We start from the raw sequence: 27,417 nt of genomic DNA, 5'->3' as shown, positions 1-27,417 counted from the left end.
GCGGGTTGAAGTTCTGCAGGTCATTTGATAAAGGGTTGGATACCATATAGTTGATTATTTCTGATTTGATATTTGTATTTTTAATGTTTTTATCATTTACATTATAATTTAAAATAGTTTGTGATTAAAAAACTCATTTTGCATTACTGTTTCAGCATTTATTCACTTATTTATTCTTTGAGTAAATTCTTAATTCACTCACTAAGAATTGACCCATTTTATACTGTTTAACTTAGTATTCTTGGTTTTTATTTCTTTCAGACTTACAACCATAGGCTACAGCTGTGTACAGGTGTGTGTATATATTTTCTATTCTGGGAACTCAAAAGGTTTTATATTAATTTAGTGCAAAGATCAGTATGTTAAAAATCTGTGCTATTGATAGAGTTCATGACATTTATATCTACCATTTGCCACATGACTTTTCATCATTAGCTTTTCTGTTTTTCCATCAGCAATATAATCAACTGTACTGCTTAGATTAACCATGTCCCACCTTTAGGAGCCTGAGTTATTAAAAATAAGGAAACAAAACAAACAAAAAAACATCAGTGCACACTCAGCAGATGTTATTTATTCATGAAGACTAACCTCATAATTTCGTGGAATATAATCTTGATAGCCCAACCTGAATAGGATTTCATTCTTAGTTATAATTGCAAATTCTTCCATTTTATTTTGCTGCAGTATGAGATCTATCATTATACTGTAAAAAGCTTAATTCATATATCATGATTGACTTTGATGTTATTATTTATTTTTTTGCTAATGTACCACAAAAAGAAATTCTTGACCTTATCAAGTCTTAGCTAGTCCCCACCCTGCTACTTTTAGTCTGAACATATAGAGATCCTTAGCATTGCCACACAAAGACACAAACCTACAGTTTGGCTCTGAGCATGACAAAATACAATTTATCATAAAAAAAAAAAAAAAAAATCCAATAATAGTTTGTCTTCCCTTTATATACCTGTCTTTCTAATGGTTTGCTGCATTTGTTATTTAAAGAAAATTCCACACATGCATGTCAGAAAGAGATGACATATGGATACCTGTTATCTTTTCCTAGCTATGGACAGTTTAGTTTCACTTAATTATTTGGCTTTGTGAGTAATGCCAACAATTTTTTGATCTACCTGATGTTGGCATTTTTTAAAATCTCTCTGTGCTTAAAATTCTTTGTTCTTTGGCATGTTCTTAGTCTGTTTTTGTTTTTTTTTTTGTTGAGGACTAAGATTTGAGTACCTGTATGTCAAGGTAATGGAACCATTAGCATTACTTCCTTTTTTTAAGAGAGAGAGAGAGAGAGATGGATAAATCAGTCTTCATCCATTTTTCCAATCTCTGTGGTTATTCTGGACAGTATTTCTAGGTCTTGTCAATTCTATAGCTGAAGGATATTATTTTTCCTAGATAATATATTCTGTCATATTTGGTGTTGATACCATCCATCAAGATCGGAATTTTTTATTTAAGAAAAAAAAAAATATATATATATATATATGCCTCCCATCTATGAAAGATTCAAAACATGTAGTACATTATTACCATTGGCAGACTATGGACATTTCTTCAATATTTTATTATTATTTTTTTAATTTTTTCTATTTTTTTAAAATTTATTCTTACATAGTCTAGAAACCCTGTTCTATAGACCAAACAGAATTTTTTCAATCTACTTCATGCCTTCAATGAACAGGGCAGTAGTCTTTAGGTGGGAGATGAATTCATCTTCTACCTAAAGACAATCATGGCAGGATTCCATATTATGAGTAATAGCTCAAATGCTATTATTCATGACTAATAGCTTTTGGATTATTAGTCATGTTTAGTTTCTCTCCTAAGCTACTGATATTCCTATTGGTCCAGTCAGGTTTACTGAATGTATGTTCAAGTATAGCTGTAAAAAGTCTAGAGGCTATTGGTTAACATCTTTATTAATTGAGAAATAAACTTCCTTTCTTTCTTTCTGTGCAGACAGTTGCTTGACTTTTGTGGAAAGTAGCTAGGATTAGTTTGATATATTTAATGCTTAAGCCATATTCAAGTAGAGCATTTAAAAAAAGCAGTATGGACTATTTGAGTCAGATACTTTGTTTTAGTCAGTAAAAGTGATATATAGAAATTTATTATATTTCTTGTATATATATATTTTTTTCAGTAATTTGATTTATTGTATCCATGTGATCTGTTATAGAAGAGTTTTTCCTAAATCTTGCTTGCTCCTAGGTTTAGTTTGTTTCCAATTGGCATGAGATTCTGTTTTTAATGATTGTAATGAACACTGCTTTTTATGTAAAACAATAGGTGCCAGTAATCATTCTTTGCAAATTACTAGCAAAGAATGCCAGTAATCATTCTTTGCTAACAGGAAAAGTCTAAAAATCAAACTACACCGCATTTGTATGTCAAATCACTGTTAATAAAGGTGCTGGTATACCAACCATTGCATACCATTCCAAAAAAAAAAAAAGCACTGCTAATAAATGTAATCTTTAAAGGTACTCATTCTTTGCTAGCAGGAAAAGTCTAAAAATCAAACTACACTGCATTTGTATGTCACATCACTGTTAATAAAGGTGCTGGTATACCAAACATTGCATACCATTCCAAAAAAAAAAAAAGCACTGCTAATAAATGTAATCTTTAAAGGTACCCGTGGCATAATTATAATAATAAATTACATGCTAACCACAGTAATTAACGTTAATGAAATGAAAGTACAGACATTTCATACTGAAATTAACAGTACATCATCAGTGTGTAGAAACAAGCAATCAAAGGAACCAGATTACAAAGTACATAGAGCATTCGGTGGTTTACCAATTAAAAACTGTTGCCATGTGTTTGAAATATCTGGACTTTCATTTCATTGAAGTTTATTACTGTGGTTATCATGTAATTTATTATTTACTGCTAATAAATGACCTGTACTTATTTAGAAAGTTTTTCACTTGGTTACAATGTAAATTATATGTGTCAACAAATTATATTCTTGTTTAATTCTTTACCCAGTGTGAGCAAACAAATTTTGCATGTGAAGTAAATTCCCAGAGACAATTATGAAGAAGAACATTCGTATTCATGTGTCACAAATAACACATTCCAATGATACACTCTTCAAGTCTGCATGATTTTTTTAGCCGAGTTATAATGTAATTTTCCTATAATGCCTGCACCAGTAATGGATGACTGCAAAGCATGTTTTACAAGAGATTATTAGTAGTAGTAGTTCACAGAAAATAGCTCAAAAGTTGAGTAAAACCAAGGAAAGGATTATAATGTTATCTATGAGAGTTGTAGTAATTCTGATTTCTAGAGCACTTTCACTCCTTAGTTTCCAATGTTTAACTAAAGTAATAAGGCCTTATTCATATTTATATACTTATCTCTCGGGGGGAGGTGGGCTGTAACCCCTAGAGAGCGCATCCCCTGGGTGGCAGATAGGGGAGCCAACCATGTGTGTGTGTGTGTGTGTGTATGTATGTATGTATGTATGGTGGTCCAGATATACTGAATAAGGACTTGTGGACCAACAGGGCCATAAGGGGCAATCATCTTGATCGTAAGGGAAGTGGCACTCCCATCGACCCCCAGCTGGATCTGTCCTCTTCTTCTTCTACTTTGAGGAAGATCCACTCACTTTAATCTTTCCTATAAGGCCTTATCAGCCAACTCTTCTTATTATAGTTTCCAATGTGTAACTAAAGTAATAAGGTCTTATTCATATTTATATACTTATCTCTCGGGGGAGGTGGGCTGTAACCCCTAGAGAGCACATCCCCTGGGTGGCAGATAGGGGAGCCAACCATGTGTGTGTGTGTGTGTGTGTATGGTGGGGTGGTCCGGATATACTGAATAAGGACTTGTGGATCAACAGGGCCATAAGGGGTAATCATCTTGATCGTAAGGGAAGTGGCACTCCCATCGACCCCCAGCTGGATCTGGCCTCTTCTTCTTCTACTTTGAGGAAGATCCACTCACTTTAATCTTTCCTATAAGGCCTTATTAGCCAACTCTTCTTATTATAGTTTCCAATGTGTAACTAAAGTAATAAGGCCTTATTCATATTTATATACTTATCTCCCAGGGGAGGTGGGCTGTAACCCCTAGAGAGTGCATCCCCTGGGTGGCAGATAGGGGAGCCAACCGTGTATGGTGGGGTGGTCCAGATATACTGAATAAGGACTTGTGGACCAACAGGGCCATAAGGGGCAATCATCTTGATTGTAAGGGAAGTGGCACTCCCATTGACCTCCAGCTGGATCTATCCTCTTCTCCTTCTACTTTGAGGAAGATCCACTCACTTTAATCTTTCCTATAAGGCCTTATCAGCCAACTCTTCTTATTTTATGACCCTTATGCTATTAGATTTTCTAGGGCCATGGGGTCATTTCTGGCCTTACAACTATACCCTCTCTATAAACCTTACTATAATTCTATTATAATCTACTCTTTCCCCCTTCAATATACCCTATTCCTCCTATGGGTTTAAATTTGGGAGAAGGCTAGTTCAGAACCCTTAAGGTAGCAACCCTACCACTGAACTATTCCATCGTCAGGCTAGTCCCCTGACATGGAGAACATAATTCTACTTGTAAGCTGACAGAAAAAGATAATCAGATTGAATCTATGGAAAATGACCCTGGAATGGAAAAGGTAAAACAAAAATGGAAATGACAAAATATAATACACATAGCAAACTGGAATGTAAGAGGAATAGCATATAAAGAAATAGAATTAGACCAACTATTAAATGAAAGAAATTTTAAAATAGCAGTAATCACTGAAACAAAAAATAAATTAAAAGGAATTATGAGAACCGAAAATTTTAATGTGATATATAGTGAAGTTGACAGAGACCAAAGAGCACAATCAAGAGTCATTATGATATGGATTCATAACTCCCTTTCAAAACAGTTAAAACATTATAAATTATGGAATGAAAGAATAATAGAAGCTAGAATAAAAATAGATAGAGGCTATTTAACAATAATTGGTTTATATGCTCCAGAAGAAGGAAGAGAACAGGGTAATATTGATTTTTATAATCAGCTACAAAACATATATAATAAAATAAATAAAAGTGATTACGTAAATTTTAGCAGGAGACTTAAATGCAAGAATTGGAAACACGAAAATTTTTAATAATATAGGAATACATGGAGAACATACTCTAAACAGGAATGGTAAAAAATTGATCAACTTTGTAGTTTATAATAACCTAAAAATAATGAATTCCTTCTATAAACATAAAGACATACATAAATATACTTTGGCAGCAAGAGTATGGAAATCAATATTAGTTTATTTTATATTAAATGAAAAGACATCAAAATTTTCACTAGATGTTAGAGTTCACAGAGGATATGAAATAAGTAGTGACCACTTCTTAAGATTTAAAATAAAATTAAGATTACCACCTAAATGGTTATAAGTAACAAGAACAGAAAGAAACGAAACATTTGTTTATAAAACTGGACTATTGAATGACACAAATGTACAATGGCTATATGAACAAAGAATTAACCAATATCTAGATAAAATAAAACAAAATGAAGAAATAGAAATATAATTTCTTAATATAAAAACGATACTAAATGCAGCAGCAAATGAAAGCTTAGGAAAGACCAAAAAATTCAATAAAAGAAAAAAAACTGAAGATCTGGGATGATACAATCAAAGAAATAATCAAAAAGAAAAAAAAAGCCTATCACAAATGGTTAAGCAGTAAAAGATTAGAAGATGAAATAGAATATAAAAGAATAAGAGCCATAGCTAAAAGAGAAGTTAGAAAAAGACAGAGAGAATCATGGAACAGTTTTGTTTCTAATTTAGAACATCATTTATATAAAATAAGACCCAATGTATATAAGATTTTGAAACACTTAAATGCAGATACCAAAGAAAACATAAAATTAAACACTGAATTGAAATTAGAAGAATTTCTAAATTACTATACAGAATTGTGGACAGACAAATATTTTAAAAAAGACAACTGGCAAACAATTAACGAAAATGAAAAGGAAATAACTAAAGAAGAATTAAAAATCAGCCTGAAAGAAACAAGAAACGGAAAATCACCTGGAGAAGATAAGCTAGGTTCAGAACTATATAAATATGCAAGAACAAGATTCAAAGAAAGACTCTTATTATTTTTAAATAAAATTTATTCAACTGGTATATTCCCCCCCAATAGAATGGAAAAAGCAATTGTGATTCCTATCTTTTAAAAAGGTAATAGAGATGACCCTAAAAACTATAGAGGTATCAGTGTACTAAATTCCTGCTACAAAATATAGCAGAATCTTAAATAGCAAACTAATGAAATATTCCGAAAACTTTATTTTAGAAGTACAGAATGGATCTAGAAAAGGAAGATCATGTATAGACCCAGCCTTTTGCCTAAAATTAATAATAGAGAAAAGAAGAGAATACAATTTAGAAACACATATTGCATTTATTGACTTTGAAAAAGCATTTGACAAAGTTAAAAGAAACATGTTATTTAACATATTAAAAGAAAGACAAATACCAAATAATATCTAAAAGCTATCACAGGTATATATGAAAATAATCAAATACAAATAAGATTAAATCATGAGCTATCATATACGAGAGAGATAAACCAGGGGGTCCGACTGGGATGTCCCCTCTCAGCAACTCTTTTTAATATTTACTTAAATGAAATAATAACAAAATGGAATAAAAATTTACATCAAGGTATTAAACTCTCTCCTACAGTGAACTTAAACACTCTCCTTTTTGCTGACGACCACATAATAATTACAAAGTCTGAAAAATAACCTACAGAAAGCTATTTTAGATCTTTAATGAGATATCCAAAGATTATGGTATGATAATATCAACAGGGGGTGCTTAAGGGTCAAAGCTGTATAACTGAGAGGAGACCTCCACATAGCCTTTAAAGGAATGCGGAGAACCGACCAGGGCTTCTGACCTAATGTCTAATCCTCACCTTCTCGTGGTGCACCCTGTTGGGTATCTACTTTGATACTGAACGAACGAGGATGGGCTGGCAATTTGGGATTTAGCCGACCAAATTGTATTCTTATTGGTTAAACCAAAATAAAAAATGATGGTACAACATGACAAAATTTCATGCCGGCTGGGGCGTCGCCCGGTTAAACAAGGCCCCCGTTGTTTTCGCCAGGGAACCAGGGCGAACAGCGAAAAGTCAGCTACTGGAACAAATCTGAAAACAAACCCCAACTCAACATCACCAGAGTTAAAGATCGGTACTATCAACGTAAGAAGCCTGAATGGCAAAGAAATGGAGCTAGCTGAGGAATTAGATAAGTACCAGATCGACATAATAGGGGTGACTGAAACAAAAAAGACCAAAACTGGTGAGATCTTTCTGAGCAATAAATACAAAATGTTACATTCAGGCAATGACAATCAAGGAAAAGAAGGAGTAGCCATAGTATTCAACACAAAATACGAGGCTAATCTTCTTGAATGGCAGTCAGTCTCAAGTAGAGTAATGTGGGCAAATATGAGAATGGGGAACTGGACAATGAGACTTATTTGTGCCTATGGTCCCACAGAAGGTTCTACTAAGGTAGAAGTGGAGGAATTTTTTGAGGCTTTAGAAAAAGCAACTGACACAATGAAAAAGGAAAAGTTGGTCCTTGTTGGGGATCTAAATAGTAGAGTAGGAAATGATTGTGAGACATACAAAAATATTTTAGGAAAATTTGGAGAAAAGAGCAAAGCTCATAATAATGGCAAATATCTGTTGGATTTCTGCTCAGGACATGGACTGGTTATTACTAACACCATGTTCCAACATAAAAATGTGCACAAATTCACATGGAGAGAAGAGGCTAGGAATAAGAAAAGTCTCATTGGCTATGTTATTGTTGATAGTGATGTTTTCTCCCTGGTGCAGGACACCAGAGTGTACAGAGGATTTGAAATTGGAAGTGATCACTATTTAGTCTTGATCAATGGAGTAATTACTTTGAAAAACTGCTAAATGAAACAAGTAGTGATGACAGCACAGTGATAAAAAACACTGACCAGGCATGCAGTCAGGAATACATATCCATACTTGAAGTAGAAAAAGCCATCAAAGGCTTGAAATGTGGAAAGGCAGCAGGAGTAGATGATATTCGACCAGAAATGCTGAAGTATGGTGGTATAAGAGTCTTACAGTGGCTGCACTGCATAGTTCAGAAAGCCTGGACAGAGGGACGAATTCCCGATGATTGGAGTAGAGCTCTCATAGTACCCATATATAAAAAGGGAAATAAAACTGAATGTGAGAATTACAGAGGTATTTCCCTACTGAGTGTTCCTGGCAAGATCTATGCAAGTATACTTGAGAAACGGTTGAGAAGAATTGTGGAAGAAAAGCTTGGTGAAGAACAAGCTGGATTCAGGCCAAATAGAGGCTGTCAGGATCAGATCTTCACTTTACGACAAATAGTCGAGAAAGCATGGGAATATAACAAAGATCTGTATTTAAGTTTTGTCGATTTGGAAAAGGCATATGACAAGGTGCCAAGAGAGAAGCTATTCAATACGCTGCAGTTATATGGTGTCAATGGGGCATTATATCAAGCAATACTTAGTCTTTATTTGAGTTGTGAGTCAGCAGTTAGAATTGAAGGAAGTACAGGAAGATGGTTTAATGTTAAATCTGGTGTGAGACAAGGATGTACATTATCCCCTCTGTTATTCATTATCTATATGGATCACATTATGAAGGAATGTGGTATTAAACCTGATATCAAAATTGGAGATGTTAATGTCAGCTGTTTGCTTTATGCGGATGATGTTATACTTCTAAATAAATCCGCTACAAGTCTGCAAGATTCTCTGACTAAATTGAATAGCTGTTGTAATAGATATGGTATGAAGGTCAGCAATAAAAAGACAAAGACAATGAAAATAGGCAGAATCATTGAAAATGTCAACTGTGTTGTGAATGGAGAACCTGTGGAACAAGTAAAACATTTCAGCTACTTAGGCACAATTTTTACTGAAGATGGTAAACTAAATATAGAAATAGACAACAGAATCAGCAAAGCTGGTATCGTGGGAAGTCAATTGAATAAATTCATATGGAATAAGAAAGAAATTAGTCGGAACACTAAATTAGCTGTATACAAGACTGTGTTCAAACCAATTTTAACTTATGGATCTGAGAGCTGGGTCAGAAGTAAAACACTTGACCAAAGACTAGAGACCGCAGATATGAGAGTCCTGAGAAAGATTAGAGGCGTGAACAGATGGCATCAATGGCAATATCATATTAAAAATGAGGATATTAGGAAAGAACTTGACATTGTCAGCATCCAGGAATGCGTTAGCAGAGCTAATCTCAGATGGTATGGTCACTTAAATAGAATGGGAGAGGAAAGATTAGCAAAACAAGTGTTCTCTGCCAGGTTGGCAGGAAAACGACCCAGAGGAAGACCACGATATAGGTGGATTGATACGGTACAAAGTGCCTTAGACGATAGAAATATAAGATCTGATAATGTTGGAGTCTTGACAAGTAACAGACTGATTTGGAGGAAAATTGTAGATAGGAAGTTAGTAATGATGTAATTTTTTCATGTAGTACTGTCATATCCTGTACACCCCTTGAGGGTACATGGCAGGAATTTGATGATGATGATGATAATATCAACAGAAAAATCAACAACTATGGCCTTTAAAGGATAAGATCCAGCAAGAACTAAGATAGTAATAGATAACAAGATCTTAGAACAGATGAATTCATTTAACTACCTAGGATGTATGATCACATATGAAAATGAAAAAGATATAAACGTAAAAATTTCAAAATATTTAAAAATAACAGTGTAATTAACTCTATATTTAAACCAAACCTAGTTCAAAAACAAACCAGACTAAAAGTATACAATACATTAGCCCTACCAGTCTTAATGTATGGAAGCGAAATCTGGACAGTAAAACAAAAAGACAAACAAAGATTAATAACAGCAGAAATGAAGTTTATGAGAAAAACTGCAAAGTATACCCTGTTTGATCACAAAAGAAACAAAGAAATTATGAAAGAATTAAACCAAGAACCAGTAATAGAAAAAATTAAAAAATATAAACATAAATGGATGTAACACATTCAAAGAATGAAAACAGAAAGATTACCAAAACAAGCCTTAAAGTACAAGCCATTAGGAAAAAGAAAACCAGGACGTCCTCTTGAACATTTCAACTGATTTCTAAGGCAGGAACAGGCCATGCTAGGCCTAAATCCTTGATACACATGATGATGAATAAAGCCTTATTATAATAATTCATAACTTATAATAATTTATAACTCACAACAGTAATGATAATAATAAACGCTTTTTCTCTAATGGCATGCAATGTTAGGCATACCTGCACTTTTATTGACAGTCATTTGTGACATATGAATGTAGTAATTAAAAATTTCTAATATTCAGTAATTTTTTACTTTTACCTAGTATGTAGATAACTTTAATTATTTAATTAAATTTACATTTTTCACTATATCTATCATTAAAATAATTGTTATACAATATTTTTTGTTTATATATGTTATATAAAATTTTAATTAAAATTATCATACACATTCTACAAAAACATTGTCACACTGTGAAATAAAATATTACTTAATTTTTTTTAGTTTTATAATGAATTTTTACATTCTTGAAATGATTTTAATTTGCAGTTTTTCATACTTGCAAGGAATGCTCTCTGGCACTTAATTTGTTTACAAAAAAGCACTGATAATAATAAAACACTTAAGGTCTAACGTATTTTCTATTTACAAGAAAATATGTGCCTAAGCAAAACAGAAAATCAAAATTGTCAATTATTATTGGTTATATATAAATTAAACGAAAAATATAATAATAATAATATTAAAATATTTCAACTGTTGCTATTATGACTGACCATTAGCTTTATTTATATAGGTGCTATGTTGCAAAGGAAGTGCATTCTTCTCTCTTCCATCATCTATGTGGATGATGATGAGGCTGAATGAACTCTTTCCACTTCTGTCTGTCCCGTGAGAGTCCAAACAATTCTGTCCAGTTTGGTGTCACTTGTTGTGATTTGGTTTTCAGGTCCTCTTTTATTTTGTCTATCCATCTAATTCTGGGCTGTCCTTTGGATCTTTTACCTTCCATCGTTGTATTCAGGGCTTTAGATGGTAGTCTTTCTGTTCCCATTCTGGTCACATGGCCAAACCATTGCATCCAAACCAAAGGAAGAGCATTACTTCATTTAATTCTTCTAAATAATTAACATATTAAACATACCAGCTTCTTTGTAAAAAAAAAAAAAATAACTCAATCAAAATCATACTGTTAAAAATTATAAATTTAAGAAACAAGTCAAAACTTGTACACACATTTAGGAAATGAATGCATTATCAACACCAAAGTAAATTTACAGAGATTAAAGAAGCAGTTCATTATTATTACAAAGTTTATTATGATGAATTTAGAAGGGAAATATATTCTTTAATCAATTTGCTGAATTTTTTTTTCAGTAAATTGATTAAAGAAGATATTTTCCTTCTAAATTCAAAGATGATGATGTTGAACATCTTCTTTCCCCACTGATTCATACAAGAATAAGTACCCAAGAACACAGTGGATTAACAACTTGGATTTAACACAGTGGAGTAACAACTTTAGAAACATAGTAAACCTTATACTAATAAACTGCAAGCACACTTGAAAATTTTTCTAGTATGGTTCTGTCACTGCTTGGTTCATTTTATTTTGAAAGACTTAAACAAAACAAGCAGTGACAGAACCACACTAGCAAATTTTCAAAAGGAATGCAAAGAAGAGTACATATCAATTCAATACTTGAGGTAGAAAAAGCTGTCAAAAACTTGAAATGCAGAAAGACAGTTGGAGTAGATGGTATTATTATTTTATTATTATTATTATTATTTGACACCTCCAGGGAGTCCAAGGACTCATCGAGGAAGGGCACCCGATCTACAACTTGGTCTCCACCATTCAATTACCAATGCCAATCTACTGCCAACTACCACTGCCATTTCCACTGGTATTAACAAATTAATAATTTGTTAATTTCAAACTGAAATATTTTGCAGTATATTTATAATTTTGTACTAATTAAAAATTAGCACAAAAATGCTAGCTAAAATACACATGCCTTCAGTAGATCTTATTATTCACTACATCACTATTATTATTAATATTATTCATTATTACGTGACACCTTCAGGGAGTCCAAGGAATCATCGAGGGAGGGTACGTACTCTACAGCTCTTTGTCTCCACCACTCAATCCACCAACTACACCAACGCCATCTACCACCCACCACCATTAGTATTTTCATAGACATCAATCCCCACAGTGGGATTCGAACCCACAGCCGTTTGGCTGGAGAGTGGTTAGTGTATCCACACTATAGTTGGTTATCTTTCAAAATTCTCTTAAGTAGAATTAAAATAGTAATATATGAGACAACCATTAGACCTATTTTATATTGAGCAGAAACCTGGAGCATAACAGACAAAGCCATGGAACTTTACAGATCTTTTAAAATAAAATCCTTAGAAAAGTGTTTTTATGTCTGAGAGATAATGTAATATAACACGTGAATGGAAGAGAAGGAGAAGAAGATGTCTAGAACTAGATGAATGATACAGATTCCCACTACTAACTGGTGAAATTAGTTCAGAATGAGGTGACTTGGACATGTGTAAAGAATGTATGAGGAGAGAATGAGTAAACAAGCATTCAAGATTAGACTTATTGGAAAGCAACCTGGAGGAAGACAATGGCAATGGTGAAAGGATAACATCCAAAAAAGAAGTTTTTAATGGTACTTGTGGCATAGTAACAATTATTAGAAACACAAGCACAAGAATAAATAATAAATTATTAATTGTTGTGTTTATGTGTTTCTCTAATAATTATTAAACATCTGAAAAGACAGTTGAGATGGGAATCTGGACTGGACTGGAAGAACTTTATGGCAGAAAAAAAGTTGAAGTTGGTACTTGCTGCTATGAATCTCAGAGATTCAGTAACTAACAAAAAAAAGGAGGAGTAGCAACACTTTCTATCCTCTGTGGACAAAGCATTTCACGAGCCTCTTAAGATTCTCTGGATATGAAAGCACTTGAAATAATGAAATGGGACATCCTAAGTATTGCAGAAATAAGGGAAAACTCAGAGAAGATAAGTGACTTCAAGAGTAGAAACTTGTTCTTCATATGTGAGGTTAATCTGGAGTGGGATTCTTGATGATACAGGGTGTTTCAAAAAGAATGTCCCAATTTGAAAATTGTATATTTTTGTACATTTGTAATTGTGGTGAGTGAAACTTTAGGCCTTACTTCATATTGATAATTTATTTTGTAACTGTACCACATTTTCATTATTAAATATAATTATTTGAAATTAGGTCATTCTTTTTGAAACACCCTGTATAGTGGAAACCAAACAAAATAGAACTGGAGGGATACTCTAAACATGCAGCCTCTTTGCAAATTAAAGTCTATGAAGGTTATATAATAATAGTCATAAGCCAGGTCTATGCACCAAGATCTCATAACGAAATTTGACTTCTGTAGTATAGCAGATGATTGATAAATGAAGGCAATTACACTTAATTAATATTGTAGAAGAACTTCAGTATCTCAATAGGAAACCTAAAAGAGCATGGATTATGGTGTTCAACAGATAACTTGACAATTGAAATAAATTACAAGTTTGAAATGTAAACTGTCCAGAAGATAAACTTCTGTTACTAATCACTCCCATAACTTTTGTAATAAATTAAAGCATATTTATTTTAAAAATAATTTTAAATAATTTTAACTTACTATAGAGGTGTACCATTCAAATCTGCTTAAACTAAATCAGAAAGAAATGGTTTGAGAAAAAAAATGTGACTTAAAGTAATAATTCAGAATAATAAATGCATACAAAACTAATCTCAGCAAGAAACTATAGAATATATCTGACGAAACTGAAAACTTGCCTATTGTAGGTGGATTTCTGTTTCCTCCATATGAGAGCAATCAAATGGAAAGAAAGAAATATTGAAGGGAAAAAGGTCAAGTTATTATTATTCGTGACACCTCCACGGAGTCCAAAGACTCATCGCGGGAGGACACCTACTATACAATTGTCTCCACCACTACACCGAACCTCTACTACCAATCATCTTCATCAACACCATCTACTGCCCACCACTACTAGTATTTTTTGTCTATAAATTGCATATGTTCTGAAGGGCCAATTTGTCTGCATGTGGGATGAAAAACCCTGCTATCTCTGTATGAGATTGGCTAACTCACCTTTGATTGAAAAAGTCCACATAAAGATTCCTCCCGTCACGACAGGAATCGAACTTAGTCCTATTCCAATCAAAGGGTGCAATGTACCGTCGTTCTTAATTGCGCTACGGAGGCAAAGCAAATTACATAGCAAATTTTTAATATGTTAACTCAATATTATTTTTAACTGTTTAAAAAATTCATGTTCACTTCTGAAGGAAACATTTTGAATTTTCAAAATAGTTCTCTCAGAATAAGTAAACATTTACTAAAAATATAATACTTCCCTTATTGGAAAATAAATAGCTGCTGGATGTTACTAATCACTCCCATAACTTTTGTAATAAATTAAAGCATATTTATTTTAAAAATTTACAAGTTGAATTTCAACTGTTTAGGTATGTTTGACCAAATGCCTTCCCTTCCAAACTTACAGTTGTAGGTTAGAATCTCACTGTGGCATGAATTTTTTAGTAAGCAGATGATTTTCATAATCCTGTGTGAAACCTCGACTACTCTGCTTACTAGAGGCCTGAAGTGGCTTAAAAATACCTTGTTTTTTTCCTACAGTTTATCTAACCCAAGTCTACTTAAAAATATCCACAATAAAAACTGGAGATATGTTTATGATTTCTGAAACATTTTCTTTCTTTCTTATGAGAAATGACAGTGGACACTGCAAATGTCACAAACCAGAATTTCATTTATGTTTCTATTACTATCAGCATGAATTCACTAGTAATGTGATACTATATCAGTAAGAGAACTGTCTTACCGATAACAAGAGAATGTAAATAACATGCACATGCAATTAAAAGAAATTTAAATACATTTAGAATAGTTCTCAACAACAATACCAAAGAGCTATTATGAAAAAGAAAAGAAAATTAATGTTAAGAGTAGAAATGACTTGGCAAGAAACTGAATGTGCTGAATTCAACAAGCTTGAAAAAGAAAGGGGATTTTAAAAGGCCTGCAGAATGCTAAAAATGCATCAATAAAGAATGCCTTGGAAAATAATACTAGCTTAAAAATAGCAAAAAATAGATGGGACAGTCCAACTAAAAAGAAAAGGGAGAACCCACAAACAAAAGAGGTAAAATCTTGAGAATAGCAAATAATTTTTACATAAACACTATATTCTAACTCCATCCAAATTCTTTGTGCCACAACAAACCTCTTACTGAATTATTCTGAAACTGTCCTAGAGAACAGCAGCACAGAAACTGAGAAAGCCATACAAGGGATTAAAAATGAAAAATTCTTTCCAAAAATGACTTAAATGCTGAAATACTAATGTCTGGTCTTGAAGAATTGTTCCCTATTTTGGTGCAACTCTACAACAGTGCTATGACCATCCCAAACCAATGGCTAAAATCAAAGATAATCCTTTTAGACAAGAAAAAATATAAATTAGACACAAGTAATTACAGACCAATCAATCAGTCTAATTTCCCATAACTGCAGGTCAATTTAGAAATTATATTTTTGTTCAACTCTTTACCCAAGTGTAAGCAAACAAAGTTTGCATGTGAAGTATCTTTCTTACTAGGTTACTTGTATACAGAGACTGTTGGCACATCAGTTGCCTTAGTGAAGAAGATACTTATTATTATATTAGTATCTCCATGGACTCTAAAAGACTTATTGTAAGTGACCCATTAACTTTTATACACACGATACCTATCATACTTCTCCTTAATCTCATTCATTGTCTGGGCACACTATTCTGGCAATCCATTCCACTCACTCATGACTCTCCAAGCAAAAAAATCTAGTCTGCACCCCCTTACTAACTACACTCTTATGCATCTTCTAGAGGTGACTTTTAGTTCTCTCTCTATTCATCATATATTGAAGAATTTCCTTTGTATCAATCTTATATAACTCCTTTAATAACTTTCTTTTTAACTTTTTGTTTTAACTTTCTTTGATAAGTTTTTATCATGTCCCCTCTTTTCTGCTGACCAACTAACTTTGCAACCCACACACACACCTACAACCTATCCTCATAGGGAGAATTCCACAGACCTGTTGCCAGCTTAGTCACTCATCTCTGAATCCTATGCACCACTTCTTGATTTCCAAGAAACTCAAGTGACCAAAACCTGTGCACAGTAGTCAAGATGCAGCCAGTTCATAGCCTTATAAAGAGGGATAATAATTTCCCTATCTTTATTTGTTAGCATGTTTTTCAACATCCAAGTAATCCTTTGAGCTATTTTACCAACTTTTGCAATATGCCATCTGAACTTCAACTTTCTGTCTACATTGTTTCAACCTGAAATGCATATCCTTACATCTTGTAACATTAAATTGACAATCAATACCCTTTATCCAGAATGCCAATTTATTTAAATAATCTTGCAGGATATCTACATCACTTTTATCCACCGTTGTCCTCCCCCCCCCCTACAGTTTTGCATCTTCAGCAAAGAACTAAATATTCTTCCTTAAATATTTCACCATATCATTTATATATCACAAATTAAAGAGTAATGGCCCTAGTACAGAATCCGGAGGCACATCACTTGTCACCTCATTCTTTTAGATCCAACTCCACCAATACTACTCTCTGGTGCCTGTTTTCAGCCACTACTCCTCTCCATGCTACCATCTTCATTTCTATTCCCATTTGTAATAGTTCTTCATGCACTATTCTGCCTTTGCAAAGTCCAGCAATTTTTTAATATTACTGCACTTTATATATCAAAGATTTGCATGGAACATATCACTGAAGCAATTCTTATTGACACGGAAATTTTTCTCCATTTCACTTCAAACTCTCATCCCACCTTTTAAAGGACTCCAAGAAGTGTGCCAAGGCCATACAAATAAAAGAATTGGATATATTGTAATTATCTTTCATCAAAATCTTGATCTTCCTTTGCTGTTTATGCCAAAGCATGATATAGCTGCAAGCAAACTGTCTGTATGTTCAAAACTGATTTCATCATCATCTATTTATTGGACATCATTAGATGTCACCCTATTGTATGCTTTTCTGGAAGCTTCAACTCTCTCAAGATTTGAAGATCAGTCACTCCAGACACCCCAGCCATCCATTTCATTGACTCCCACTACATAGGATGAAAAGAAATAGCAAAATAGGAAAGATTTTCCCCCCCACCCCACTCTGAATACTCTAATAACATTGAGGGAAAGGAGCAAGAAGAAGAAAAAGAAAGAGTAGAGACCCATCTATAGATAATATAACCAATGTATATTTTATAACATAACAGATGTATATAGTTTAATAATTACTCAGCTATTTTTGTGGGATTCATATGCTTCACATTATCAAGAGAAATAAGTGATGAATAAACATGAATTTCATGAAACTAGTTGAGTATTTAATAAACTATTTTGAATTCCATCTGTTTTATGTGGTAAGAATGCCATCAACACTATTGTATCATGTCCTCATTTCACAGAAGCTTGCATAATGAAAGTGATCAGAAGAATCTTGTCCAAGCTGGAAAAAAGTCTCCTTGCCCTGATGACATTTCTCCAGTTGTCCCAAAGGCTTAGTACATCAAAACTGACTTGGGTTCTTTGTCACCTTTTTATTTTCTTCCATTCCGGTATGGTGTGAGGTAGAGGCAGACATTGGATGTTGCTAATAGACTTGGTAATATGAAGAGCAGTGAGAAGGATATGTGTAGGCAAATTGGCCTACCTAATAAGAAAAGGGTGATAATTATGGTAATATAGATCAGTATGAAGAGATGGAGTCTGGAGGCAAAGAGAATTAATGAATTTCTCAAGTTTTCGCGACTTAACTACCTTAGACAATAGAGGACACATGAGAATCAAGAGTCTGCCTGGGATTTGATCATCTCATCAGAGGATGTTGCTATAAATGCAGTGTCTTCAGGTTGGTGAGAGTGGCCATGTAGTGATCACCTGGTTGGTGGCCAGCAATATGGGGACTTCTCTGTGAGATAGGGATGTATGTGAACATTATAAAGCTGGTTATTATGAAAATCTCAGAGGACTGTTTTCAGCTATATCATGGAAGGAGATCAATGCGGCTTGCAACCCTGTTCAATAACTATCTGGCTGAGGCAATGTCTGAACATGTTCCAAAAGTTGGAGTAGCAAAGGTGCAGTATGAGCAGCATTTAGATAATGAAGCCAAAAAAAAATCCCAGTGAGTTCTTTTGCAGGGAGTTGCAGTTATATCATGGAATGATGATCATGAATGAGGAATGGGATGAGGGATAGAAAATAGATCATTGCTACTTAGACCCTATTTAAGAATAACCTGCCACAGGCAGTCTGAATGTATACCTGTGGTCAGAAGGCTAAGTAAAGGTAGATGTGAAATGGATGAGTGAAGAAGTTGTTGGGCATTCAGTCTGGAAGAAGAATTCATTATGGAGGCAGCACAAAATGAGTAGTAATAATCAGTTGCATGAGGAATACAAATAGCAGGTGAAGAACACGACTTGCTTGGAAAGGGGTTGCAAAAGTGCAGTATGAGTAGTAGTTAGTTAATGAGGCCAGAAAAATCGAGGGAGTTATTTTGATATGTGGCCAGAAGAAGAAAGAATGATTATGGGAGGATGATATTGGTTGGTGAAAATGATAGAATGATAATCACTGTAGAGGTATAGTTGAGATATTAAATGAGCAATTCATAAAGATATTTCATCATCATGAATGTTACATTATGCAGAACTAGACTACAGTGGGAAGGACATCGTTGGTCAACTTATATGGGAAAGGTTTGAATGGAGATATGCAGTTGTTTGCAGATAATCTAAGAGGATGTCATTATCATCAATTTCCTGTTATGTATCCCCAAGGGATGTTCAGGTACAATGACAACACTACATGATTAAGTTTACATTATTATTAATCTCCTATCAGCAGTTTTCCTCGAAATCAATCTATTACTTGTCAGCATTCCAATGTTGTCATATCTAACATTCCATGCGTCTAAGACCCTTCTGACTGAATCAGTCCACCTAGACATTGGTCTTCCTCTGGGTCTCTTTCCTGCCACCTTGCTATCAAACACCTGTTTTGCTAACCTTTCTTTACACCATTCTATTTAAGTGGCCATACCAACTTAAATTAGCTCTGTGGATACATTCTTTAATGCTAGTAATGTTGAATTCCTTTCTAATATCTTTATTTTTAATATGATTCTGCCATTAATGCCATCAGTTCACTCCCTTAATTTTTATCAGAACCCTCATAACTGTGGTCTCTAGTCTTTGATCAAGTGCTTTATTTTTAATCCAACTCTCAGATCCAAAACTTAAAACTGGTTTGAACACTGTCTTGTATACTGTTAGTTTGGTGTTTTGGCTAATTTCTCTCTTATTCCATATAAATTTATTGAGCTGGTTACACACCATACCAGCTTTGCTTATTCTGTTGTGTATTTCCGGATTTAACCTGCCCTCTTCACTGAAAACTTTGTCTAATAGTTGAAATATTTTTCTTGTTCTATGGGATCTCCATTCAGAATGCAGGTGTAGATTTTTATGCTCTTGCCTATTTTCATAGTTTTGGTCTTTTTATTGCTGATTTTCATGCCAAATTTTTTACAGCTGTTATCCTGGAGCAAATCCTGGAGACCTGCACTAGATGTGTTTTGGAGTAAAACTGCATAAAGCAAAGAAAAGTGAATAAGAGTGGCGATAATGTGCATCCTTGTCTTGCCACTGATTTCACATCAAACCATCTTCCTGTATTTTGCTCAATTCTAACTGCTGACTGATAACTTAAATATAGACTATGTATTGATTGCTCTGTATAATTTTCCATTCACCCCATATGATTGTAGTGTTTTGAAAAGCTTTTCTCTGGGCACTTTGTTGTATGCCTTTTCCATATATATATAACTTAAGTACAGATCATTGTCATATTCTCACAATTTTTCAGTTATTTGTCTTAAAGTGAAAATCTGATCTTGACAACCTCTATTTGTCCTGAACCCAGCTTGTTCATCTCAAAGTTTCTCCACAATCCTTCTGAACCTTTTTTTTTTGTTGTTTTTGTTTTGTGTTTGATATATCAAACACAAATATCAACTTCTGCATTCCAATGCTATCTTCAAATCATTCTTTGATGGGATTCTGATAATTTTTGTTAATTTCATTGCTTGTAAAACTCAAGCCTTTAGAGAGAGAGAAATAAAACTTCAATCTGACAAAATCTGAATTTCTTGACAAGATGAAATTTTTCTTCTTATGGAATAATCCAACTTCTTGGCACAGACTTATTTACTAATATTTCCTTCTTAGCATTCAAAAAAATTGTTTTTTTTCTCCCCTTTTGCACATGGTATTATCTTACCTCTGAACTGCTGTTAACTACACAAATCTATCCAACCATTCAATTCTGTTCTCATATTTGGGATGTGCCCTTTAACCACCTAACTGGCCATTATAGATAAAATATGCATCCTCATATGCTTCATATCCATCATATATTTCAATGTAATATCAATGGTATTACAATTTTAATATGCACTTCGCATCCATGATAACTTTGACATCTATAGACATCTTGGCCGGTAGCGTGGTGGTTAAGAGCTATCTAAAACAGTTGAGTCATTACAGAAGGGAGTAGTTAACCAGTCTTTCACTAATTCAGTCCACTCACTTTCACAATGTTCATTTCTTCTGTTTGCATATTTTACAAATATTGCATGGACGTTGTTCATCATCAGAAGAGAAATTTCAACCATGTTCTCTCTTTTGTATTTCCTAATGAGTACAGTCTACAAGTTTTCAAATTCATGGATATTTTTCAAGGCATCTAAAATGCAACAAGGTAGCCTCACACTTGAATTCATCTACTGTCTAAAGACATTCACAAACGTCTCTGCCATAACCTGTTGATTAGAAAACTGAAATGCCATTGTTGGTTGATAAAATTCCATATTCAGTAAAAAAAAAATTTTTCCACCTACAGGTTGAATACATGTTTGAATGGAAATAATTAGTGATTTTCTTAAGAGCAAATCACTAATTATTTCCAAAGACTTTGAGCTGCTCCCTTGAACTCTAGGAGCCTTCTATTTATGTTTTCTCTCAGAGCAATTACTGAAATCTGATAACATGTCATTGGCAAAATGCAGACAAAGGAAAATACATGGTGGGACACCTGCATATTATATAGGATGCCAAACATTATTTAGACGGTCATTATCTCAATTAATGGATAATATGAAACAGACCAGTGTCCTTTGCAATCTCTCAATCTCATTTTTGCATTATTTATACCTAGTGTTATAGCGTGGGACAAGATATACAAATGTCATTTAAGTGGCTGGGACAACAATATATTGTGTGTATAATGTGTTTAAACAGCCCAATAATTCTTGACATAACAGGGTTTATTCATACATTAAGTGTAATAATGGACAATTTGAGCATCTTCTGTAAAACATCTGTGGAAGACTGGCATCTGTTTTGTTCACACACAAATTTTAATATTCAACAATCTAATTTGTTTGTTTTTGTTTTCATATGCTTCCTTTTTACCATACATTGCTAGCAGAATGGTTATGGCTGTCTGTATGAGCATTTCTACCTATCTTAGGTGTAAGAGTAGAATACAATACTTATATTTAAAGTGTGTAATTCAGAATTCACATATATATAGTGCATGCATGTGCGTGCACGCATGCACGTGCACACACACACACAGCATCCAAAATCAACGGTTAGTGATGTAATCAACAAATGGAGACATTCTGACATCACTAGTGCAGAAAAAACACCTAGGGCGGCTGCCGAAAATGACTGACAGGGACAGGAGGGTGTTAGAACGAGTGGCACATGAAAACTGGCTACAGTTGGCACAGACCATTCGTGATGAGTTCCAGAATGCCAGTAACACCATGGTGAGCACTAATACTCTACAAAAATAACTCTATTTATTGGGTTTCCACAGAAGAGCAGTGGCTCACAAGCCGAAGATCACAACAATGAACAAGATGGCTCATCTGGCCAGGTGCAAAGAGTGCATGAAATGGACAATTGACCAATGGAAAATGGTACTCTGGAGCAATGAATCAAGGTTCACCCGTTTCCAGTCTGACGGCAGGGTGTGGGTGTTAGAGGCAGCCTGGTAAACGCTATTACCATATTATGTTGTATCCCACAGTAAAGTTTGGCGGTGGAGGAGTAATGGTGTGGGGTGCATTCAGCTAGTTTGGAGTTGGACCACTGGTCGTTGTCTGTGGCTCCATGAAGGCAACTCAGTACCTTGATATTTTGGATAATCAGGTGCTGCCTACACAGTGGAGTTTTTATGGAACAGATCAGTGTTACTATCAAGATGGCAATGCCCCATGCCACAAAGCTGCAGCTGTTATGGAATAGTATGAAAAGATATGTGTTAAACGATTGCTCTGGCTTGTGCAGCGTCCTGACCACAACCCCATCGAATACTTGAGACGAATTAGAGCAGCGATTGAGGTCCAGAGCAGCACATCCTCAATCTGTCGCTGAACAGTGTTACTTTGATGGAAGAATGGAGACAAATTCCCCCTGATGTCTGCTGCACATTGGTGGAAAGCTTTCCTGAAAGGGTGCAGGAGGTGATCAAAGCCAAAGATAGACATACCCAATATTAGGATTTGCCTGTTGGTATCAATTGTAAATTTCTAAAGTGTCTGGAATTATTGGTAGATAGTGTATATATTGCACACAAACGGCATATATGTATGCTGTTTATGTGCATATATATGTGTGTGTGTGTGTGTGTGTGCGCGTGTATGTATGTGCATGAATGTGTATATACACACACATACACAGTTAATCATCATCAATTCCTGATATGTACCCTCAGCATACGAGGGGCGGGGGTACCCGAAAATAAACAGAATTATTTAAAAAAAAAAAATTATTAAAGTTTATAATACCAAATTGTAGTCTCCTTCAGGGTACTCTGTGTGAATCAATTCACTTGTCCCAATATTTTTTCCACTGCTGGAAACAGTTCTGCAACTATTCATTGGAATGCTGTTTATTGCTTCCAGCGACTTTTCTTTCACTTCATCCACATCAATGAATCACTGCTCTTTCATGGTAAAAATAGTTACATGTAGTTATTCCCCACTCTCCCAAATCAAGCAATTAGGGAGAGTGGGGAATAACTACTATGTTATTTTTCTTCAAGAACTGTTGGAAACAAGGCCGTGTGGGCTGGGCTGTCCCACAGTTCTTGGCTGGGCAGAGATCGATTGCTGCACTGTTGTGGTGCAGCAATCAATCTCTGCTTCTCCACATTTCTGGCCATTTTTGCCACACAGTTACACTATCATGCTGTCTTCTCAAAAGGAAAACAAAATTTCATGCACATTCTCTTTCCTTGTGGTCAGTCATTACAGACTAGCACAGAAAAATGCACACTTATGATGGCATTATCCATAACTAGAAAATGTGCACACACACACACACACACACCAAGATCGTATTCTGATTATTTTTGGGCATCCCTGTGTGTGTGTGTGTGTGTGTGTGTGTGTGTGTGTGTGTGTGTGTGTGTGTGTGTGTGTGTTGTGTTGTGGAAATTATAAAATGCAATATAGTGGTTGACTCTCTTGGCTGTGATAGTTGTTCTGTAAACTTTGATTGGTATTAAATTTCTATACTGAAATCTAAGCACCCAAGTTTGATCACATATACATTGCTTGGAAAGAAGTCAATAGACTCCCACATGGGCAAGGTGCATCATGCCATGTAATGAATTATGTTTTCTAGCTGGTATAATATGGAGGAATATGATGCTCCCAAGTCAGTGCAATGTATCCTGGTGAAACGGCTGCAGAAGGGGAAATGATTGAGTTTGAAAGAAGCATTTCGATACGATGTCATGTTGCAGGTCTATCTGTTTGGCAAATTGGCCATCCCAGGTCAACAGTCAGTGATAGCATACTGAAATGGAAGCGCAGGAGTCAACAAGTCAACCTGAAGTGCTACCCACAGTGGATGGCCCACCACACTTACCGAATGCGACTGTAGGGTGCTACAGAGTTGAAATCGTGTTATGCTACGAAAGAGTATATGTAAAAACCTCTGTTCATCATCTGACACGTTGAATACAGAGTTCTGGGCATTGAATGGAACACGAATCTGCACAGAAACATTCAGAACTGACACTCCCAACTTGGATTTCCATAGTAGGACCATAGTATGCAAGCTCCCACATTACCTGAACCAACATGCAGCATCGACTTCAATGGTGCAGGGAGTGTGTACAGACGTGGAAGTTTGGAAAGCTGTGTTATGGAGCGACAAATCATGCTACAGTTCTGCCGAGTGGATGGATGGATGTTGCAGATTCCCAGCAAACATCTCTTATCAGAGTGTGTAACCCCAGTTATGCACTTCAGAGATGGCAGTGTGATGGTATAGTCTTGTGTTTCCTGTTTGGCCTCAGATCTCTGTTTGTGTTGCCAGAAACATTGAACTCTGAGAGTATCTGAACATTCTTCTGGATAATGCAATGCTTCTTACTTTGTGGCATTTCTACGGATCTGACCATTGTCTCTTTCAGCAAGACAATGCACCTTGTCATAAGGCTGCTGTAAATGTAGCCTTATGACAAGGTTTGTGAACATGAACATTACCAAACTTGACTGGCCTCCACAGATCCCTGATTTCAACTCTGTTGGAACATCTGTGGGATGAACTAGAGCATCAGGTGAGGTCAAATGTAAGCCCAAGAATTATTGCATGCCTACATGGAGAATGGTCCAAAATTCCTTATTGATTGCTGTCACATGCTTGTGGAAGGTATGTCCCCCCATAGGATTGCAGCAGTCATTGAGCAAAAGGTGGTCTTACATCTTATTAAGGTGTGCGGCATTGCTGTTTGTTTGTCACACTATGTTGTCCTTTGACTTCTTTCTAAGCAATGTATACGAGGTGTGACAATTTAATTTCAGGAATGCACCCTGTAAAAAACCTACATATTGGTGGCTACTATTGCTTTTGAAGTGCATTTTATATACTGGTTTAGATGGTGTTTCCATTTTTGGAAACAGGCCTGGAACTCTTTTTTCAGGAATACTCTTGAGTTCCTTTATCACATTATGCTGGATATCAGTGATGTCAGAAAATCTTCATCCTTTTGCACAGTCTTTAATTTTGAAAACTGCCAGAAATCACATGGAGGTAAGTCAGGTAAATAAGCAGGATGACCTAATTCAGTAATCGAATTTTTGGCCAGAAACTCTCACAATGAGTGCTCTGTGGCTTGACGCATTTTTGTGATGGATGATCCACTTGTCGGGCCACAATTCTGGTCTTTTTCTCTGAATAGAATCTTGTAATCTTTTCAGCACCTCTAAATAGCACTGTTGGTTGACTGTTTGTCTCTGTTCTATGAATTGATACTGCACTTTGTTCACATTTACATCCATCATTTTTGTTTTTGGCTGCCTACTTCTGGGGGTCATCATTCACATCTTCTTGCCCACCTTTGAATCTCTTATGCCACTCAAAGGCACTTGACTTTTTCAGAGCATCCACATCATATGTCACTTTGAACAGCTCCAATGTTTCAGTAGCAGTTTTGCCTATTTTCAAACAAAATTTGATGTTAACACGCAGCTCCAAATTTTGATCACATATTTTATACCAAAGTTTACACGCAGATCTCTATTATTTTTGCAATAGCGAACTAGCAAACGTCTCTATCAGCTTGAGGTTTACACACACACACACACACACATTAGTTAAAACACTCATAAAGACGATTATTCGTGTGATTGCAACCAAATCACCACACTGGCAACATTATGTGGCCATTCCAGGAATTAAATTGCCACATCTTGCATATAGTTATCATGCCTAATTTGTTCCTCTTATATACAAAATTTGTGAAAACAACTGTAAATTTCTTATTTTCAATAAGATAATGGAAGTTCAACATTAAATTTGTGAATCCTTAAATTCCATCACTTTTGCATCCCTTTTAAAGTGTCACACACACACGCAATTTTAGTTGCCTGTTTTCTCTAAATATCACATAAACCAATTTATCTTTCTATTTTCCTTCTTGCTGTTATCTCCTTTAAGGTTCATAAGTTTATTCTTCTTTCTACATGAAAGACTACTAGAATAAATGAACAATTATTAAAACTGAATGTTTTGTATATATATTCTTTTAAACAGCTATATAGTTGTCACTGTTCTAACATAGCATTCGATAAATTGTAAAACATTTCTAAAACATTTCTTTTTCTGTACGAAAGACTTCATACGAAATTATTCATTTTCAAATTCAAAAATTTCCTTTATTTCTTTAATAGCTGTTTTCCTAGACATATAGACTTTGTTAATTTTGTTGTCTATTTCTATATTTAATTTACCATCTTCACTAAAAATCGTGCCTAAGTAGATGAAATGTTTTACTTGTTTTATAGGTTCTCTATTCACAATGCAGTTGATATTTTCAATGCTTCTGCCTATTTTCATTGTATTTGTCTTGTTATTGCTGACCTTCTTACCATATCTATTACAACAGTTATTTAATTTAGTCAGGGAATCTTGCAGACTTGTACTGGATTCATTTAGAACAGTGTTTCTCAGCTTGGGGCTTATGCCCCACAGAGGGCAATTAGAATATTTGGGGGGCAATTAGGAAATGTGTATGTACATATTTATACATATTTATATTATACTTTTTCAGAACTTGGCTGACTATTATGCTAGAGGGGTCATCAAAATCTTTGAGATGTTGAGGTGGGGCATGATCCAAAAAAATCTTGAGAAACACTGATTTAGAAGTATAACATCACCTGCATAAAGGAAAGAGCCGAGATTAACATCTCCAATTTTGATATCAAGTTTAATACCACTTTCCTTCATAATGTGATCCATATAGATAATGAATAACGGAGGGGATTATGTACATCCTTGACTGACACCAGATTTAACATTAAACCATCTTCTTGTACTTCCTTCAGTTCTAACTGCTGATTTATAACTCAAATAAAGACTTAGTATTGCTTGATATAACGTCCCATTGATACCATACAACTGTAGCATTTTGAATAACTTCTCTCTTGGTACCTTGTCATATGCCTTTTCCAGATCTCTACAAAATTTAAATACAGATCCCTGTTTTATTCCCATGATTTC

The 27,417-nt window shown here is 34.7% G+C and overlaps 1 protein-coding gene across 1 annotated transcript in view; it reads left to right on the top strand.

The window, feature by feature from the left end:
• The window catches only part of LOC150110340 (dihydrolipoyllysine-residue succinyltransferase component of 2-oxoglutarate dehydrogenase complex, mitochondrial), a 258,699-nt gene that overhangs the window by 20,051 nt on the left and 211,231 nt on the right, over positions 1–27,417 (top strand). The window contains exon 2 of the mRNA XM_090393052.1: positions 262–292. Within this exon, the coding sequence (XP_090249178.1) occupies positions 262–292 (31 nt within the window). The remainder of the gene's footprint in view (positions 1–261; positions 293–27,417) is intronic.

The sequence above is a fragment of the Typopeltis vanoorti genome, chromosome 1, assembly GCF_054136105.1.
Source record: "Typopeltis vanoorti isolate ZY-2024b chromosome 1, IOZ_Tvanoo_1.0, whole genome shotgun sequence".
NCBI classification, from domain to species: domain Eukaryota; kingdom Metazoa; phylum Arthropoda; class Arachnida; order Uropygi; family Thelyphonidae; genus Typopeltis; species Typopeltis vanoorti.
Note: the sequence above shows the minus strand (reverse complement) of the source record. Positions and strands in the feature narration are given on the sequence as shown.